The 20926-nt window shown below is 36.7% G+C and overlaps 1 protein-coding gene across 2 annotated transcripts in view; it reads right to left on the bottom strand.

Annotated features, from left to right (window-relative positions):
• Positions 1 to 20926, bottom strand: part of LOC118006806 (protein mono-ADP-ribosyltransferase PARP8) — a 172617-nt gene that overhangs the window by 49188 nt on the left and 102503 nt on the right. For both annotated transcript variants that reach the window (XM_034999591.1, XM_034999592.1), the window contains exons 8-11: positions 20789 to 20883; positions 10967 to 11027; positions 10432 to 10522; positions 5525 to 5591 (exon numbers count right to left, since the gene is read on the bottom strand). In XM_034999591.1, coding sequence (XP_034855482.1) covers positions 5525 to 5591; positions 10432 to 10522; positions 10967 to 11027; positions 20789 to 20883 — 314 coding nt within the window. The remainder of the gene's footprint in view (positions 1 to 5524; positions 5592 to 10431; positions 10523 to 10966; positions 11028 to 20788; positions 20884 to 20926) is intronic.

Genomic DNA, 20926 nt, shown 5'->3' with positions numbered 1-20926 from the left:
TTTTATTTAACATTTTATTTTTGAAGATTTTTTTTTTTTCACCCAAGATTTCAGCATGACTTAAATGGAACAGTAATATTAGGGTTTTCATTTGTCCCTATACCTAACCTGCAATCCCAAGCGACACCACCCTTTGTACCAAGCAGATTCAGATTCTTTTCCTCCTATAAAAAATTGCTATTCCTGGAGCGCCTGGGTGGCTCGGTTGTTGAGCGTCTGCCTTCGGCTCGGGTCATGATCCCAGGGTCCCGGGATGGAGCCCCGCATTGGGCTCCCTGCTTGGCGGGAAGCCTGCTTCTCCCTCTCCCACTCCCCCTGCTTGTGTTCCCTCTCTCGCTGCGTTTCTCTCTGTCAAATAGATAAATAAAATTAAAAAAAAAAAATTGCCATTCCTATGCACCATTCCCTAAGAAACCTAACAAATGCTTTTCTAATTCTTGATAGACTAATTGAAAAACAACAAAAAAACAAGTCAATAGCTAAAGTTGTTCCAACTTTCATACTACATTAGCATTCCAAAGTGTGACCTCAGCATCTGAAACCAGTAATTCTTAAACTTGGGCACCCACACCCCTAGATGTTCTTGGATTCAAAAGGTGGGAGTTAACTGTCCTGTAAGAAAGTTAAGGTTGTGTTTAATGTCGACCGTAATGTGAAATATACAGATGAGCACATGTGGTGTAACGAACACCTCTTGATAATGGAGAGCCACCAAGAGATTTTAGTGCTCACACCGGTGTTTGTGTTTTACTATTATGCTGGTACAACTGCCATTAGTTGAAAAAAGACTTCAAAGGTCTATTACACAACGCAGCTGCATCAACAAAGGTCCCAAGGTAGTTCAAACAGAGAAAAGGGAGTATATGTGGGCAACGCTATGATTTTCCTCATGCTGATTTCAAAAGGAATATGCACTCAAGGAGCCAGCACTATATTTAACCTGCGGTGGTCTAACAGCTTCAGCAAAACAGCATCATGCATCAAATCAAATTAATGTACTAATTTTACAATTAAAATTTGAGTGTTTCACACTGCAGTTATAAATTGAATTTTGTTTTATAAATGCAAACTCAACAGATGAAGCATTTATATCTAATTTTATGTTTGTATGTATTTAAGGCAAAACTGGAGATTTACGAGGCTTTTTTTCCTTTTAAAAACAACTTAAGGTTGATCAATGCAAATTCAGCATCAAGTCATATATAGTTTAAGAGTATTTCCATGGGGGCGCCTGGGTGGCTCAGTTGGTTAAGCGACTGCCTTCGGCTCAGGTCATGATCCTGGAGTCCCGGGATCGAGTCCCGCATCGGGCTCCCTGCTCGGCAGGGGGTCTGCTTCTCCCTCTGACCCTCCTCCCTCTCATGCTCTCTGTCTCCCATTGTCTCTCTCGCAAATAAATAAAATCCTAAAAAAAAAAAATTAAAAAAAAAAAGTATTTCCATGGTCTGTGCCATGTTTAGCTTTGGAATGATAGATACTCTATATGAGGCTGATCACTACACTGTTGACCCACTACTGTTTTGGGTCAGTATTTATTTTTTCTTTCAGGCTCTTTTAATGCCTTCATGTTCTCCCAATATTCATTCAGTGTCAAAAACATATCCCAAGTCTTACCTAAAACAAAAGGATACCTACAATTATATGAGAAGCAGATTGGTGGATGGGTCAAAAGTATTGATCTGGGGTCAGATTCTGGCTCTATTACTTCCTCACTGTGACCTTAGCACCTTGCCTAATCTCTCTGGGTCTCGGTTTCATCATCCAGGAAATGTGGATAGTAATGGTACATGCTGGATAGCATTGTGGCCAAGATCAAGTGAGCTAATGTAGGTAAAGCACTTAGAACAGTGCTTCACATACAATAAGCACTGCGTATGCATTTGCGCCTGTAATCGTTATTAAGCCCGTCTAGTTGCCAGGAACACACCAGATAAAGATTATTAAGCCCGTCTAGCTGCCAGGAACACACCAGATAAAGAATCACAGATAAAGTTTAATGAGTGTTTATTTGCTGAAAACAAACCAGAGCAATAATAACAAAAGGCCTAGATTTTCAGTCTGCCTTCCTAACTTACTATCTGTTTCTGGAAAATAACCTCTTTATATTTCAGTTTCCTCTTATGACTTATTGTGAGGATGAGATCAGATTTTTGGAAATCATGTTATTTTAGACTAGAGAGGATCACATGCAAACCCAGTTATTTATAATTAAGGAAAAGTAAATTAGATTAAAAATTAATAGGAATTGTTACGAAAAAGTTCTAGCCCATATACTAAACTGTCCACAGAACTAAAATTTATCCATAGAAGTAATTAACCTTTTTAAAATGTTAAACATTTAGATGGAAATATTAATAAAATGTGACATATTCTACAAAGTGATTAAATAATGACTACAGAACACAGCTTTCCTTAATTTCTCAGAGTTGGAATTATACACATCATTTCTTTTTCTGAGCCCAAACAATGTAACTCAGACATCTTTAATTAAAAGGCAGAAAGTCATATATTCCAAGATGTCTCTGTTTTTATAATTCTTCCCTCCTTTGGATCAACTTCACTTCACTTTTTTAAAAATGGGTTAAGTGGCTAACAAAAGTACCTAAAGTAAAAACTATGGGCTTTGGATGATAGGTGTCAATGTACATTCATCAATTCTAACAAATGTACCATTCTGGTAGGAGATGTTGATAACAGGAAGCCTACGCATATGTGGGGACAGGAAGTATATGGAAAATCTCTGTATCTTGTTCTGTTTTGCTGTGAACCTTAAACTGCTCTTAAAAAAATCAAGTTATTAAATTAGAAAAAAAATTTAAAATCAAGGAAAATTGTGTGAGGGGAGAAAACATCACAGGAGGGGGAAAAAAATAAAAGATGTGCCAAGGTATGGTGGTAATCAACTTGGATGGCATAACATAGAGGCAGGCTCCATGCTTAGCTCCAAGACCTGTAAGACATTAGCTCAACACAGAAAACAAAATCCAATTAAACTAGAGGGTATTACGCTGAGTGAAATAAGTCAATCAGAGAAAGACATGTATCATATGACCTCATTGATATGAGGAATTCTTAATCTCAGGAAACAAACTGAGGGTTGGTGGAGTGGTGGGGGGTGGGTGGGATGGGGTGGCTGGGTGATGGACATTAGGGAGGGTATGTGCTATGGTGAGCGCTGTGAATTATGTAAGACTGATGAATCATAGACCTGTACCTCTGAAACAAATAATACATTATATGTTAAAAAAAAAAAAGAAGAAGATAGTAGGAAGGGAAAAATGAAGGGGTGGAATCGGAGGGGGAGACGAACCATTAGAGACTATGGACTCTGAGAAACAAACTGAGGGTTCTAGATTGGAGGGGGTGGGGGAATGGGTTAGCCTGGTGATGGGTATTAAGGAGGGCATGTATTGAATGGAGCACTGGGTGTTATATGCAAACAATGAATTATGGAACACTACATCAAAAACTAATGATGTAATGTATGGTGATTAACATAACATAAAAAAAAAAAAAAAAAAAAAAAAACATTGGCACCTGGGTGGCTCAGTCAGTTAAGCATCTGCTTTTGGCTCAGGTCATGATCCCTGGGTCCCAGGATTAAGCCCCAGGTTGGGCTCCCGCCTCAGCGGGGAGTCTGCTTCTCTCTCTGCCCCTCACTCTGCTCAGGCTCTCTCTCTCTCCCTCTCTCTCTCAAATAAATAAATAAAATATTTAAAAAACAAAACAACACACACACACAAAAAAACCAATTCCAATGGAAAAGCACACCTAATCCTAGTACAGAAAAATGAGAAAATTGCTCCTTTAAGTGCTTATAAGGAAACCACACTGCATTATATAATGTGCTAAACATATGTTGTAAATTGAATTTAGTTTTAGAGATGTGCAATTTGAAACATTAAGGGTTTATTATCTAATTTTTATATGTTCACATTTAAACGCAACATTGGGAATTTGCAAGAATACTCCCTTTATCTTAATTTCCTTTCAAATGTGATCCACACATAACTCATATCTGAGCAATGTCAAGTCATAAAAACTTTAAGACAATTCTAGAGCTCCATAATATGTACAACCCTTGATAACACACACACAAGCTTCCTCTTACATCCACAATCTCAAGTAAAATGACCACAATAAATCTCTATTTAGTAAATGAAATAAAAAGTTTCAAAGTACTTTCTCTTAGAACATTGCTCAATAAAGGCTGATGTCTGATGCCCAATTAAAATTCATTAAAATACAGGTGAACACATGAACTGAATCATCGTTGAGGATGCAAACCACGTGTTTAAATATATAATAATCTAATGGTAAATTTAAGTTGAAGTAAAATTTGCATATTCAGAAGAATAAATAATCCTTCGGAAATTCTCCAGTAATACAAATTCTTTTTTTTTTTAAGATTTTATTTATTTATTTGTGAGACAGAGAGAGCGAGCACAAGTGGGGGGGGGGCAGAGGCAGAGGGAGAAGCAGGCTCCCCACTGAGCAGGGAGCTTTATGCGGAACTCAATCCCAGGACCCCAGTATCACGACCTGAGCCGAAGGCAGATGCTTAACCGACTGAGCCACCCAGGCGTCCCAGTAATACAAATTCTTATAGCTGATATATAGCATAGGATTTATTAAATTTATATTTTGACTATATGCTATCATGTTTTAAAAGTCATTTTGACTGGGATAATTTTATGTTCATAAAATATAAATTCATTCATTGCATTAGTCAAGGTCCGAAGAGGAAATAAAGGGTTTATTTAAAAAAGGAATGATCAGGGGCGCCTGGGTGGCTCAGATGGTTAAGCATCTGCCTTCGGCTTAGGTCATGATCCTAGGGTCCTGGGATCGAGCCCCGCATCGGGCTCCCTGCTCGGCAGGAAGCCTGCTTCTCCCTCCTCCACTCCCCCTGCTTGTGTTCCCTCTCTCGCTGTGTCTCTCTCTGTCATATAAAAAAAAAAAAAAGAATGATCATTTCAAGAGTGTAAGTATAGGAGCCAAGCACAAGGCAGTGGCTGCCAACTGTTACCACCTCTAGGCCCCAAGGAACAGGCAGAGGGAACGTGTAACGGAACCCAGTAAGAGAGTCATGGATAGGCTGTGGCCTAGAGCAGAGAAGAAAGCTTCACTTGAAGGGCTAGTCAACTCAAGGTAACCTCTTAGAGTGGAAACCAAAGGCAATAAATACTCCTTTTTTATACTGCTTCCTCCTCTGTTGGTCACATTCGAGACACAGCAACACATGAGAACCTGCACCCACACAGATCAACCTCCACAGGTGAGGGCAGGTGTTGGAGGGAGGAGAGTGGACCCGGGCGGGCAAACAGAAGGACTGTGGCTGCTTCGAGAGGTGAGCTCTGCCAGCTAAATTATTGATGCAGCTCTTGGCATCGGATGAGTTCCTCTCCTGAGGTGCTCACTTCAAAGAGCTCTTATTTAATAAGAAGAGGGGGAGGGGAGTGAGCAAAATGAGAACTCAGCTCTCTTTCAAAGAAATTTATTTTTTTATTCTTGGGAAACTTACTTTTTCAGCTGATGTCCCAATCCAAATCGCTCTTTTGTAGAAATCTGAAAGACATCAACAGTGGGCACTGCAAAGGAAAAAATAATCAGTCAATACGTTGAGCTGAAACTTAACCAACAGCCAGGAAAAAGACTGAAAAGTAATATATATGATACACTCTAATATGTACACAGACATAAATATATTATACATTTACATATTATATAGTATGTAAGAAATATTTATACACACATACATATTTAAAAATAGCATATACACAGTCTTATACATTGCTATTTATGGTTTATATATAGAGATTTTGGAGATCATTCTTGGTCATTAGAAAACAAGGGTAGAAGTAGGAAAAATCACTCAGGAACTTATTAAAGTAATTGGCAAGAGATACTGTGTTCTGGATCAGTGGAGGTGGTGAACTGTCTTTGTTAACAGGACGTTCTCAGATCACACGTGCTCCACATTGGAACCAAACTGGTATCCCCAATTTCCTCACCCCCCGTGTTGGCAGTTACTCTGGGACACAAACACTCCACTGATCAAAGAAAACTGTTGTTAGTATCATCAATCAGTTCCTTTTCCAAAAGCATGCTAATCCTTAGATACAGACTGAGGAACAGAGTGGACATCACTCGAATCCCTCCTATCCCAAACCCAGGGCTACAGAAATTCAAAAATGAATAAGAAAAATCCTAACATCTTGAAAACTCAGCAGAATTTTTTTTTTTTTTAAGAAAAGATGACAAAATTGGAACATGCTATGCTCTCTCTTAAAAGATTTAAGAAGACACAATCTCTTCCCAGGTAGGTGGGAAAAGTGACTGGGGAGATGGAGGCAGAGAAACAAAAGGGACCTGGTTTTTGAAAAATCCAAAATGCACTAGAAGAACTGAAATTGTCACCGGAAGAAATTATGTAAGATACACAGAGAGAAAGAGAGAGAGAAAAGAGAGATAAGAGACACAAATGTTTACCCAGAATATATAAATTATTCCTACAAATTAATGATACAAAGACCAAAACTTATTCATACTATGAATGACTAGAAAATAAACATCAATATTTTACCAAAATGATAAATCTTCTAGAGAAATGTAAGTTACAAACACTGACTCAACTAGTAGTATAAAATCTGGATGACCCAAATTTTAGAATATACTGAAAGAGCTAACAAGATGTTACTTTCAAAACTGTTCCAAGATTCAAGTGATAAAACTTATACTACTATTAAATTAATGAAATTAATTATTACTATTAGTTGCCTTGAGTGTATTCAGATGTTAATAACCAGTGAAACTGGATGCAGAGTATATGGGGACACTGTACTACCTTTACAATTTTTCCGTAAATCTAAAAATGTTTTAGATTAATTTTTATAATTTTTTTTTGAGAGAGAGATAGAGAGAGACAGCAGGAAGGAGGGGTAGAGGGAGAGAGAGAGAGAGAGAATCTTAAGCAGACTCCACACTCAGCACAGAGCTCGATGCATGGCCCAATCTCACAACCCTGAGATCATGACCTGAGCCAAAATCAAGAGTTGGACACTTAACCAACGAAGAAACCAGGCACCTCAATTTTTATAAAAATTTTTAAAAGTAATAGTTTTCTGATAACTAAGAATCAGTTAGAAAATAAACTGGAATATAAAAGTCCCAGTAAGCAAACAAGTACTCATGAATAAATTTAGCTAAAATTACTGACCTCAGGCAGAAAAAAAACCAAAAAACACAGAATGGTACTGATACATAAAATTAAAAACAATGAACAAATCTTCCTTTAAAGGAATAAAGGAAAAGTGAATATAAAAATGTCTATTCTTCCTAAATTTATTTAAAAGTTACCTTAAAATAACCAAATAATTCCCCACGAGGGTTCATTTTTAGGGACAACAGACTGAGGAAGAACTTGACAGAATGCACTAGAGAAATATTTTTATGTTTTAAAAAAGATGAAAGTTATTCGATTTTTCCTTGTCTTTCATATAACGTAGGTTGGGAAGGCAGTAAGTGAGGGCTGCTTAAGATACGTGGAAATGATTCTAACACTGATCATGTACATGTGCAGGTGCCAATAATGAGATGATTTGCACAGAAAAACATTTTTAATAATGTTGGTTGTTTATCACATTAAACTAAAAGCAGCCTTGCCTTTCAAATCAGAAACTAGACTTATACACCAGCAATGCTGAAAAAAATACATAATAAGAATAATCATGTCTTTTTATTTAAAATATATTTCCTCATATACATTGAAAATAATCTTTAATATTAAAGTGGATAAGGAGGTATATTTCTTTAATTCTTATCATTCTTGTTCACCTACAGATAATTTGTCAGATTAGCCCTGATTAAATATTACAGCTCAAATAAGTATTACTCATACATTTCCAAAACTTAGCAATGAATGCTTTCAAAAAGAACTGCTAACTAGGTCAGTCTAAACCTTGGATTAGTCACAAAACTTGTTTGAGGTAAATTAAGACCAAAGGGTACCAATTGAAAAATAAATACGTAAAAGATAATATTAAGGAAAAAGAGGGAAAAAATAGCCCAATAAGTACACATAACAAAACACAAGCAACGCCAAAATAGATGTCTTGCAAATGAACAAAATTAAAACACTTCAGACACAAACTAGCAGAAGTCTCTCAAGTATTTTTACCTTTTTTGGGGGGGGGGGGGGGACTATTATAACCCCATAAACTTATAGTTGGTCAAGTGTGTCTCATTCACAAAATGAGAGAGTCATTCTCCAGTATGAAAAAAACAAGCATAATCCTCATGTTTCTTTGGTTTACAAACTATTAGGTAGCAAATCAACTAATAGAAATGAAAACAGAAGGACTAAATTATGGATGAGCTGTAATACCGAAGAAGGGGTACTGAACAATACAATCATCTAAACGTGAATTAGAATATAATTGTTAGAACATTTACAAAACCATGGAAATATAACAAATCTTTAAAGAGACGTTGAAAAGGATAATCTCTGCCTAAAATTCAAGATTATATTTAAAAAGTGAGTAACAGTGGTAAGATTACATAAAAGCATGCCACATTCTCATCTCACACAGATGGAGTAGTGTGAGTAGAGATGAACTGACCCAATTTTGTTCCTAACCCTGATAATTAAAAAAAAAAAAAAAAAGTTCAGACAGAAGAGCTGCTTTTTCTTTTAACCACCAACAGAATAAAATCGAATGGTCACATATCAAATCCCTAAAGAAAGAAAAAAACTTAACCATACAACAAAGTATCTGGGGAAACAGCAAAAACACATATACTTATACCTGGAATACTGTGCAGATATTACAAATTATTCCATTTTAGAATATTTAATGACTTGAGGACAGTCTCGTGACATAACATTAAGGTGTATAACTATACAGTTCAATGTCAACTTTATGAAAAGGAGCCATGTGTGCAGAGAAAAGAGAAACACCAAACTATTCACAGGTTTCTCACTATAGAGGGATTATGAGTAATTCTTTTTCTTCTTTCTTACATTTCTACACATTTGAAATAATCACAATAAAAATATGTAACATCTAGTTGTCTTTGCCTGGCATTAAATCATATGTTGTTTATATTAAGAGCTGATTATTTAAGTAGAAATCATTATACAAAAACAGAAAAGAGGTGACTCAACAGAAACTTTTTCAAAATGAAAGATTTTCCTATGTATTTCATAAACTTGGAATGGGTCAGGGATCTTTCTTGGGTAAAAGCTAATAGTAGATGTTAAGTTCCTTAATATGCCTAAAGAAAAACGCGCCAACATCACAGTAAAGGATGTGTGAAGACGGCCTTGACTTCAAGAGGTGCTGTCTATGTCCATATCCCTTGATTCTGGGTGGGTTTTTCAACTGCTTTGAACAATACAATACAGCGGAAGATTCACTGTGCCTTTTTCCAGGTGGCATCCACAGCCTGTCTCTTGTAACACTTGCTTTCGGACCCCAGTCACCATGCTACAAGAAACCGGAACCACATGAAGAAGCCACGTGTAAGGTCAACAGTCAAGTCAAGGGGCCGCAGCTGAGCTCCAAGATGACACACTCATCAACTGCAAGATATCTCAAAGTCCAGCATCTTGAGCATCCAACCTAGCAGAGCCTTTAGTTGACATAAGCTCCATCTACCACCTGACTTCCAAAGGCATGGGAGACTCCAAGCAAGAACTGCTCAGCTGAGCTCAAAGAACAGTGAGAGATGGTAAGCTGTTTTTAGCCGCTAAGTTTGGGGTGGTTTGTTATTCAGCAGTATATAACTGTAGCAACATGAGTAGATACAGTGCGTGTGCGTGCACGCGTGTGTGTGCGTGCACGTGCAGATGCACGCATGTGCATGTGTATCTGGTAGGGGAAGATATCTTAATCCAGTAAGTATTGGCAAGATTTAATAATCATGTCCTTTGCTGTAAATAGCTATCACTTGAGATATAGCAAAATCATCCTTCAAGATAGTGGAAAACAAAAATATTACTAAGATCTCCATTTTTAAAAATAGAAGTATGTTATATTTATAGTTAGGCTAAATTCATCAGTAATCAAAGGTGGGATAAGTAAACATTAAAATCGAATCCCAGAATCAGAGACATAAATAATTAAACCTAAGGGCAACCCAAAATATACTTACTGAGCCTCTACTATATGCAAAGTTCTCTTTTAGGTTTTATTTGTTTGTTTCACAGCAACTTGTCAACTCCTGAAACCTATACAACTAAATGTTGTATGTTTCTGTTTCCATAAGTTATACTGGCAATAAACCATCTTTGTTAGGATGCAAGTATATTTAAATACCATTATCAAGATAGCTGCAATTATGCTCAGAATTACCAAATGAACACTCCCTTTCACGCCCAAAGCACAACTAATTCATACTCAAAATAGTAAACAGAGAAATAAAACTAACCTGGGCCATTTAAATACTGTGTAAGGGAACAGTGTAGTCGGACAATTATAGGTTCTGTTCGAATCACTTCCCAAGCCACAGCAATCTCCTCCTGTGCAAATATATTAAAAGATGAATTAGTCACCTTTTATAGAGTTCTTGATTTTTTTTTCCAAAATGAAACGCTTTTTTAAATTTATTTTGAATACATACATAAATCAATAAGGCTCACAAATTACCTCAAGACCTAGGGTTTGGAAAAGAATGTCAAAGTATTCTTAATTTTTACCTTCTACACAGGAAAATTAAAGTGAAAATTTAAGAAATAATGAAGTACTATATTAAGAGCCCATAAATTTCAGAATATATTAAAAGAACCAATGTAAAAATATACATATATAAAATGTGTTTCTTCAGCCAGTCATTGTATTTCTCTATAATCACTTTAACAAAATCAGCTTGTTACTAATAATGAGAAGCAAATATTTAATTTTTTCCAACAATACAAATAAACGTTTTTGAATGTACCAATCATATTGTATAAATTGATACTTACATCCAGAAAGCTAACATCAATATGCAGATCAATATCTACATCATCAATGGCTCCGTATTCCCTGAAAGCAAAGATTAACACTTATTTTTCCATTTTCCTTAAAAGATAATGTGTGCTCATTTAAGTCAAAGATTCAATCCCTAACTCTTCTCACTGATCTCCACAGAGCGCTCAGAAGTGACTGGGGACATGAATTAACAAACTCCATGTAGTTGGATTGTCATCTCCTGTGACTATTTATACCGTCTAGACATCTTTCTATTTTTACGTACATGCATTTGCATACATAAATTCAAGAATTGTTTGCTTCATAGTTTCAAACATCCCCAGTTCTCTGTGGCGAATTCAACCACTTGGTTTTTGTTGTGCTCTCTGAAGAGGAAGAGTTGCCTCAAAGGGCAAAGGAAGGAGTTTCTGACAGGAAGAAAGGGTGGGAAAATAATTCACTGCCACAAGGATGTGCCCACGACTTTCCCTTCCATGCTAAACATCACTGGTTCTGACCGGATCCACGGGCTCTGCCGCTTACATGTCATCGTGTTTTGATAGGCAGCTCTGGAAGTCTGATATATCCAAATTAAAACAAGTAACAACACCATGTGCCACACGAAGACGTTCTAAACACCAACCTTTCTCCAGCCCATGTAGAGCCGTAAACCAGCATACATGAAAGAACATAAAAACAATAGTTTCCCCAGATTCTCTATATACATAAATCTGTATTTATATTTTTATAAAAGTATGAAGTTACAAATGCTATATAGGATGAGAAATAAAATTATACAGATAACTGAAATGATAAAAGTTAGCTGCCAGTATTTATTAAGCACTCATGTGCCAGAAATTATTCTAAGAATTTTACATACGTGTGATCACGGTGCATGGTAGGTACCACCACCACCTTTAATTTATATACACATTAACTGAGGCTCAGAGTAATAAAGTAACTTACCCATCATCACTCTGCAGCAGAGCCAAGATTTAAACACACACATCCTATTTATTTACACAGGTGATTAATCGGTTCACTATTCAATAAACTATCACTTTGCAGGGTCCTCATCATAGCCTTCTGACGAGGATACCATTACTACCCTCATTTGCAAACAAGGAAACTGAGCTTTAGAGAATTGAAATCAGATGCCAAAGAGTCGATAAGTCAGTGGGGAAGTCAGGCATTGAATTCATGTTCAATTTCAAAACCGTTTGTGGGATATTATCTGGCACATAGTACTCAATGATAATTTCTGTGTATTTCCTATTCAAGTAAGGTTAATATAACACAAAACTGTGGCACTTGTCTAGGGTTCAGAGAAGACACTTCTAATGATCAAATGGTTTTACGTAATTTGATGAATGAAGGAATCGAAGGGGTTTTTTGATTTTTAATGTCTATGACACACAAAAAGCAGCATTTAGAATATAAGAACTCAGGGCACCTGGGTGGCTCAGTCGGTTAAGCGTCTGCCTTCAGCTCGGGTCATGATCCCAGGGTCCTGGGATCGAGCCCTGCATCGGGTTCCCTGCTCGGCAGGGAGTCTGCTTCTCCCTCTCACTCTCCCTTTCACTCTCCCTCTCTCTCAAATAAATAAAATCTTAAAAAAAAAAAAAAAAAGAATATAAGAACTCAGCCTCTGTGCTTTCTCCATCAACCCCTTAAAAATATATCAAAACAGGGCTCCCTGCTCAGCCTGTCCCTCTCCTCTGCCCCACCCCTCTGAACGTGCACTCTCCCTCTCTCTCTCAAATGAATAGATAAAAATCTTTAAAAAAAAAATTAAAAAATTAAAAATATATATATATATATCAAACCACTGACCACATTTTCACTATTTATGAAATTGTATTTTTTATTCTTTGATGATAATATTTTTAGATTACATAAAAAAGAAAAAGGATAAAAATTATTCACATAGTAATTGACTTTTTAAAAACACTGCATGGAGGGGAAATCGGAGGGGAGACGAACCATGAGAGACTATGGACTCTGAGAAACAAACTGAGGGTTCTAGAGGGCCAGGGGGGTGGGTGGATGGGTTAGCCCTGTGATTGGGTATTAAGGAGGGCACGTATTGAATGGAGCACTGGGTGTTATACGCAAACAATGAATCATGGAACACTACTCAAAAACTAATGATGTAATGTATGGTGATTAACATAACATAATAAAAAAATCTGTGTTATTCATAAAGGATAAGAACACTTGTAACCTTATGCAAATTTAGACATGATATGATATGCAAATTTAGATACAAAAATATGCCAATTTATTTATGAAATTATACAGACACCATGCCAAGAATAAGGACCAAGCAAATAAACCATCTCTTTTATGCCTCTGGTTCAGGGGTCAACAAGCTTTTCCTGTAAAGGTCAAGATAGTAAGTATTTTAGCCTTTTCAGGCCTTTTCTGGTCTCTGTCACATATTCCTCTTGGTTTTTGTTTTTCTTTAAACCCTTTTAAAAAAGCAAACACTATCTGTATCTCTCAGGCTGTTCAAAAATGGGCCCCACGACCCAGTGGTCATAATTTGCCAATCTTAAACATCAGCAATTTATTCATAAATATAAAAGCCAAACATCTTTTGTGTTGGCAAATTAAAAGAAAGAACCACTAAATGTAATGATGAGGATCAATTATTAATGATGTTCAATAGACATTTAAGTGGGGTGAAAACTGTAACAAGTATGTGTAAACCTCTGCCCAGAAGGATGTTTGTGAGTGTAGAAACTGGGGACAGAAACAAATATTAAATAATAAGGAAATACTTAAAGTATAGCACACTGGTACAATAGAAAAATTTTTTACCCATTACTAAAGAAGTTGATATAAAAATATTTACTATCCAGAGGGTTATGTTCCAAAATATACTATTTGGAGCAAGTAGATTACCAAAAATGCATGGAAACTGAAATTCCCTTTTTAAATAAAATAGAAATAGAAAAACCAAAACTTTTTTTTAAAAAAGTACTTATTTATTAACTGTAGATTGTGGGTAAAACCTATTTTATATAAAATGTATGTGTTTTCTGGGGCGCCTGGGTGGCTCAGTCGGTTAAGCATCTGCCTTCGGCTCAGGTCATGATCCGAGTCCTGGGATCGAGCCCCGCATCGGGCTCCCTGCTCGGCGGGAAGCCTGCTTCTCTCTCTCTACCTCTCCGCTTGCTTGTGTTCCCTCTCTCGCTGTCTCTCTCTGTGTCACATAAATAAGTAAAATTTTAAAAAAATTTTTTAAACGTATCTACTTTTTCTGATTACTACGGTAATACAAGCTCATTTTATAAAATGTCAGAAAAACACACAAAAGCAACTTATAATACTACCACTCAGATATTATCTTCGCTTATATCTCATTCCATATTTTTATATGGTATATAAAAATCTGTCCTGCTCTTTCACTTCTTCTAAAATAAGTATTTTTCTATATTATGAAATATTCTTCAAAATCATAGAATTAAATGGTTGTATTTGTATAAATACAATTCTATAATAAGATAATGTTAAAATTATGAGGCTGCTATTGATTTTTTTTTTTTACACTGTAAATATTGATAAAAAGGCCTCTGGATAAAAATCTATGTGCATCTGTCTTCTCACAGAATCATTTCTAAAATTACTGCATGAAATAAATAATATAACTATATTTGGGAGTCTTGATATATGTCATTTAATTACTATTTTAAAAGGTTATGACCATTTCTAATCGCACCAGTCAGCTTATCACAGCGACCACTTTCCACATCCCCATCATCACCAGGCGTTCATTTGCTCGGGTCACTGCCAGTTTCCCAAGGGAGAATAACTTTTGTTTGAATTTAGTTACAGTGGCAAGACTGGTGCAATTAGAGGCTGAAAGAAGGGAATCAGAGACAAGAGAAATCAGTAAGAACCTTACCCACAGCTGTTTTCTTCAGAGTTTTCCAGACCACTTCAACAGAATTTATCATAAAGTTATGATCAGAAAGTGACATGTATTCTTTTAGAACATTTAATATGTGTATCTTTAAGTATTCTTTATATGATTTCTTCAACATTCTTGTGGTTAGTATCTTCCTAATTTCTAACACTATCAATTTATTTCAACAACAACAAAATTATAAGTGCTCTTCCCTGCCACAGCAGAGCACAAAGACAGAACACAAATACAGAATTCTGAAGAGGCAGAGGCATTAAAGATTTGCAATTAACTGGATTCTGCAGGTGTAGATCTGTAAATAGTTACACTTTTTGTTTTTATGCCACACTTCAAAGAATTCACAACAGCACTGCGTATATGCAAACCAATTTCCGTTGTGATGCCCTTTTTATATAATGCCAGTAATTTCAGATTTCCCACTGCGAGATTACAAAGCGTGATTACAGTTTGTCCAGATGCAGCGACCCAGTCATCAGGATTGCTTCTATATCTGAATAACTTTCAGTTGCCCTGGATCTCATGAATAGCAAATGCAGAATCAAGTCAAAAGCCTGAAATATGAATGCAACTTGAATTGTGAAGCCAGATATCTGATTGTGTCCTGAATGCTGTATTGGGTTTATAATAACTCAAAATAATTTCATGCACTGCCTATATTTATTCACTGTGAAAAGATCACATCAAATTGAACCTGAATACTTTTTTAAGATAAGGAGAACAACACAGAAATGATCTGATGTAGTTGTTACACCCTGGAACTGAGAAAGGACTGCTTCACAATTTTTTTTTTCCCCAGACATCTGAGCTACTCTTTCAATCAACATATCTTGAAATCTGGCCATTTGATTTTGGATATTTACATATGACCTAGTTCATTTAAGAACATATGTACGAAATGTATTTTTCTATGAACATGTATTTTTGAGGGCACTATGTGTTAGAATTCTTGGCAATTTCTTCTCCTAATTTTTAATGGAACTAATCAAGATAACATCATCATTAATGAGACACAACATCCATACTCACAATATAGTAAATGTTAGACCATCTCTCCTGGTCCTCCTTTCTCTATAAAACTACAGCTTATTCATTATACTGTTGTGATGTTTTATAACACTACCTGATCAGAATTAGCAGTGATTGCACTGGTTATAAAAATATTATTAGATATCTAGCCTTCCCTTATTAGCTGTCAAGGAAATTATACATATACACACTTACATGAAATTCTATCACAGGTTCTCGGGAACTAAAATCATTACTATTCAGTTATTTCTTGCATTCAGTGACTGGTCAGTTACATTTTAAGAAGAAATAGATTCTGTGAGGAAACATAACACCTTCTATGACATCTGAAACTCAACAAGCGTTCCCTGTCTCTCTCTGCATGCCTACTCAATGTGTGTTTTTTGCTCAGTGTGGGAGAGATGTTTGTGAATGGGCCAAGAAATATGCAAACTCAATAGTCAGAAAGAAATCTTGGTAGATTAAAGCATTTGCAAGACTGTATCCAAAGTGCTCTGAAGTTTCTCTAAAAGGCAACAAGACTGAGAAGAATGTAAAAACTAGGTCCAGATAAAAAAAGAAGGCGATACAAAATGACAGTGTATAAGAGATACAGTTTCTACAACCCTTCCTCCCCCGCTGAAAAATCCTTGGTTTTACTTGAAGAAAGTACAGGCACTGGGAATAGGGGTGACTGTCTGGGACCTGACATTCTGAAGCTTTCAACTAGATTACGGGCCAGTGTTTTAGGAAAATACTCCCCCCTTTGTTTCTTCTAGGTGCTTCCTGTCGTCACTTTCCCCTGGTTTTCAGTCAGACCTTTTTTCTGGAGGCTCCAGAAGCAGGAGTGGGAGTACCAATAGCTGGAAAGGACACTACAAATATCCAACGGCAAATCTTTTGATGAATGACGTCTTCAACGTAGGTTAAGATATGCTTTAGTAACAGACCTCTTCAGCTCTCAATGGTTTAACACAAAAAAAGGATTTATACATCATGAACGCTACATGTTCCCTATGGACTCGGAGGGCTGGAGGGGAGTTACTCCTCACTGGGGTCACTCAGGAGCCCATAGTGATGGGAGCCTGGGGGAAACGGGAACTCCTGCACTAGTACCCACATTCACATTTCACTGGACAAAATTAGCTGTCTAATTACCAGACAGGTTAATACCAGAGGACAGGAACCAGAAGATCTGTAAGTAATCCTACCGGTCACTACAAATGGAAATGCAGAAACCCAGAATAAGTGGTTCATACAGATTTTTGTGGCTTTTCTCTCCTTCCCCTCCCCTCCCCTCTCCTTTCTCTTTCTTGCTCTCTTTCCCTCCCTCCCTCCTTCCCGCCCTCCCTTCCTCCCTCTCTCAAGGAAGTATGTGAGCCTGAATATAGTAGCACAACCTCCTCAACCTTAAAAACTCCCCAGTATGCCCTGTCCTCCAGAACATCAACTCCAAAAGGCCCTATTACAATTGTCCATCCACAAAAGGTGATCAAAATGCAGAAGATGGGGCGCCTGTGTGGCTCAGTCAGTTAAGCGGTTAAGTGTCTGCCTTCAACTCAGGTCATGATCCCAGAGTCTGAGAATCAAGCCCCCACGCTGAGCAGGGAGTCGGCTTCTCCCTCGCCCTCTGTCCCTCCCCCCATTTGTGCTCTCTCTCTTGCACCCTCTCTCTCTCAAATAAATAAAATCTTTTTTAAAAATGCAGAAGAGTCACAATCTTGCAATCTTCTAACCTTCATTAAGCATTAGTCATCATAAAAAGGCTAGAATATTACTCATATGGCTTCGACTTTTAAAACAGAAGATGGTATGATCATAAAGCAAAGGTTATTTCATATGGGTTAGACGTGTGAAACACCACAAGCAAATTGTCAGAATCATTTCATTCCTGACCACGTGAGAATTTTGTGACTTGTAATTCCCCACACCTTTCTAAAAATATTAACCTCAAATTGTTTTCCGATGGCACTGATCAAATTTTTTTTAAATACATGACTAGAGGAGAAAATGTATAATGAAAAACATCAAACATCCTCATTTTGCTGCATGATTCAAGATGAGACATGTTCACTCAGTCTAATAAACTGATGGTTTATCGTGTTTCTCCAGAAATCTAACTCACTTCCGATACAAGAGCCTATGAACTGGAACTGTCATCAGTGTTTATAAGTATGGTTCAACACAGCCAGGATCCTGCTTTTGAATGCTATGGCCACATAGAGCTGAAATTACCTACTTCAGTAATGAACTGGTCATTAGTCCCTGTTTCTATCTCCTCTTTCAACCTACTTTAAGAGGTTTTTGCCTCAAGTGAGGCAATGCCAGTTCTTTTCATCTCTTACAGAGAACTTAGATGTGGTTAGCTGCCTTTCTCATTAAATACGTCACATTAAAAAAAAAAAAAAATGACGCCAAATAGCCTATTATGCATACTGAGGTACTTTTGTTCTTCAAACTCCATTAAGTTCTTATAAACCTCAATTAAGTAAAAGAACAGCTAATTAGAACAGTCTGTTTTCAGCAGGCTTAGAACTTTGCAAGGAAGAAGGTTCCAAGACCTTATGCCTAACTACTACTCTTGCCATGTCCCCAAGCCTCAGTAGTCGATACTAGACAGTAAATTCATTCATATTTATTTCAAGTAAATCAGACTAGTCCTGCTGTGGTTCATACTTTATACCATGAGGCCTCTGGGAGGTTATTTATTCTGGAAACATTCTCGATAGCTATAGAAAATTACAGCTATAGAAAATCTACAGCAGGTAAGAACATGGCTTATGTTAATAGAGATTTAAATTGAATCAAAACTTATAAGTGAAATAGGGAAGGAGAAAAAAAAATCAAAGCCATTTATGACTTTCAATATTTCATTTGAATGAAATTCCAAATATTTATCTAATTTCAAGAGTTGGTAAGTTATCAATAATTTTATTAATAATGGAAAATACTAACAGAGATGATCACTGGTACTTAAATTCTTGCTGAAGAAACAAAAAATATTCCATATATATATATATATATACATATATATATGACAGTGTAATTAGAGCTTAGCATGGAAATGTGTGTTCAAGATAGTTCCTTAACTTTGTATAAAGGCAATCAACATGCGTTAAGGCAATACCCTAAAATGATAGGTACCTCAAATGAAAAGAAGCTGAACTATATGTTGTATTGTATGATTAACTCTATCCCAGACTTCTTTTTTTTTAGTGGGGGAGGGGATTAAATTACTGCGATCAAAGTTTTAAGCAGTCAAGCAAATTTCGACTCAAGTTAAAAAATTAATCCTTGTTTTGAACCACTTATGGATAAATCCCTAACTGCCTTCTTCATTTATTCATTCTAACACCCTTACTAACTATTCATATTCCTTACCCTGGAGCCACAGTAGAGATCAACTGAGAAATAATTGCAGCTAATTTGCTAAAACCTTGAAATTTGCAAATATTTGTTTTTCCAAGCATAATCCCAATCACTCTCAGTCCACTGCAGCCGACCAGACCTCCATGAGTGGGAGAGACAGGATGGATGTATATAACCCCAGTTTACTGAGGCTGTAGGTGGTGGTGAGTTTGTTTCTGAAGTTAAAATGAAACACTTGACAATTATCAATTGTAGTTCTGTTGTACTTCCCAGCTTAAATTATTTGTTGGCTCTCTCAAAATCTAGATATGTCCATGGAAGAGAAAGTAACCGATAATGTAAACATCTTTCATGGATGCCATACAAACAATCAAGAATCCATCAGCCCATATTTCATATATTCCCTGTGCTATATTAAGTAACAAAATATAAGCATGATTAAAAAAACAAAAACAAAACAAAATAAAACAAACCAACAAAATAGCGCACTGTCCCTGCATGCACAGAATTTAGGGTCTAGAGGGGGAGAAGTAAACCAATAATGACAAGACACAAGAAGTTGAGAAGCATAATAAATGAGGTGAAAGCCAAATGTGAAGGGCAGACCGACTAATCGGCATTGGAAACTCAAAGGAGGCTCCAGAGAAGCTGGCCTTTGGATTGTGGCTTGAATAAGAAGGAAGCACTCGCTGGTGAGAAAACAGCTCATGCAAACGCCGCAAGTCAAGAGGGAACAGAGCACGTCTGGAGAACGGGCTTGGGTGGTTTGGGTGGATAAAGCGGGAACCGAGATCAGGCTGGGATCGGAGTCTGAAATTCCATGGCAACTTGGAGGCTGCCCATCAGGCAAAGAAGAAGAATCTTAAATAATCAGATCTGAGTCGTGGAGGGAAACTAGGATAGTGACAGGAAAGAGTTTCTTTTTTAAATGAGGGAGAGAAGATGGTAGGTAAGGATACTGAGGTCTTCTGAATAATTAAAAGTGATAAATAATGGTCTTTAAATTTATCACCAAATTATATATGAAGTAACTGCAAGATAAAATATATTATCATTTAAACAAACACTGCAAACTTATGTCCTTTTTTTTCTCCCCCTTTCTTTTTTTGGGGTCAGATCACATCACAATGTGATCTGGACACCAGTGGTTATGCATTATTTACTTTTATTGTTCACATGATGTGCCCTTGATTTATGACTGGACTGCATGGGCCAGCTGCTGGCCAAGTCTATTAAAGGAATTGATTAGGACGCTATTTAAGACTGATATTTTATCAAAGTAACTCTCCAAAATAACTAATTTCTTTAATGCACCAATGTACTCTTAAACCACATGTACCAAAAACAAAACCAAAAAAATCCATACAGCTACAGATAGTCCATTTTGTATAAGTAGAAACACAGCAGGATGTCTTAAGAAATTTCAAATATAACTAAGCCCAAGAATATTTCCACTTAAATAACTCAACAGAAAAATCCCAATGACTTACCAAGTCATTTTAATTTTTATTCACGAGAGGTACTGATTTACCTGAGAGAAACTGCATGCGGCCCGTATAGCTCTCTCACTGCCGACAGATCAGCCTCAAGCTGGGGGTGCTTGCGCAGTTCCCCGTCATAGTTCACCTGACAAAAAGGGATGGTTCAGGAATGACTCGGGGTGAAGAGA

This window comes from Mirounga leonina, unplaced genomic scaffold (genome assembly GCF_011800145.1).
Source record: "Mirounga leonina isolate KUSES-001 unplaced genomic scaffold, KU_Mleo_1.0 Mir_99, whole genome shotgun sequence".
Classification (NCBI taxonomy): Eukaryota; Metazoa; Chordata; class Mammalia; order Carnivora; family Phocidae; genus Mirounga; species Mirounga leonina.
This window is presented reverse-complemented; position numbering and strand designations above follow the sequence as displayed.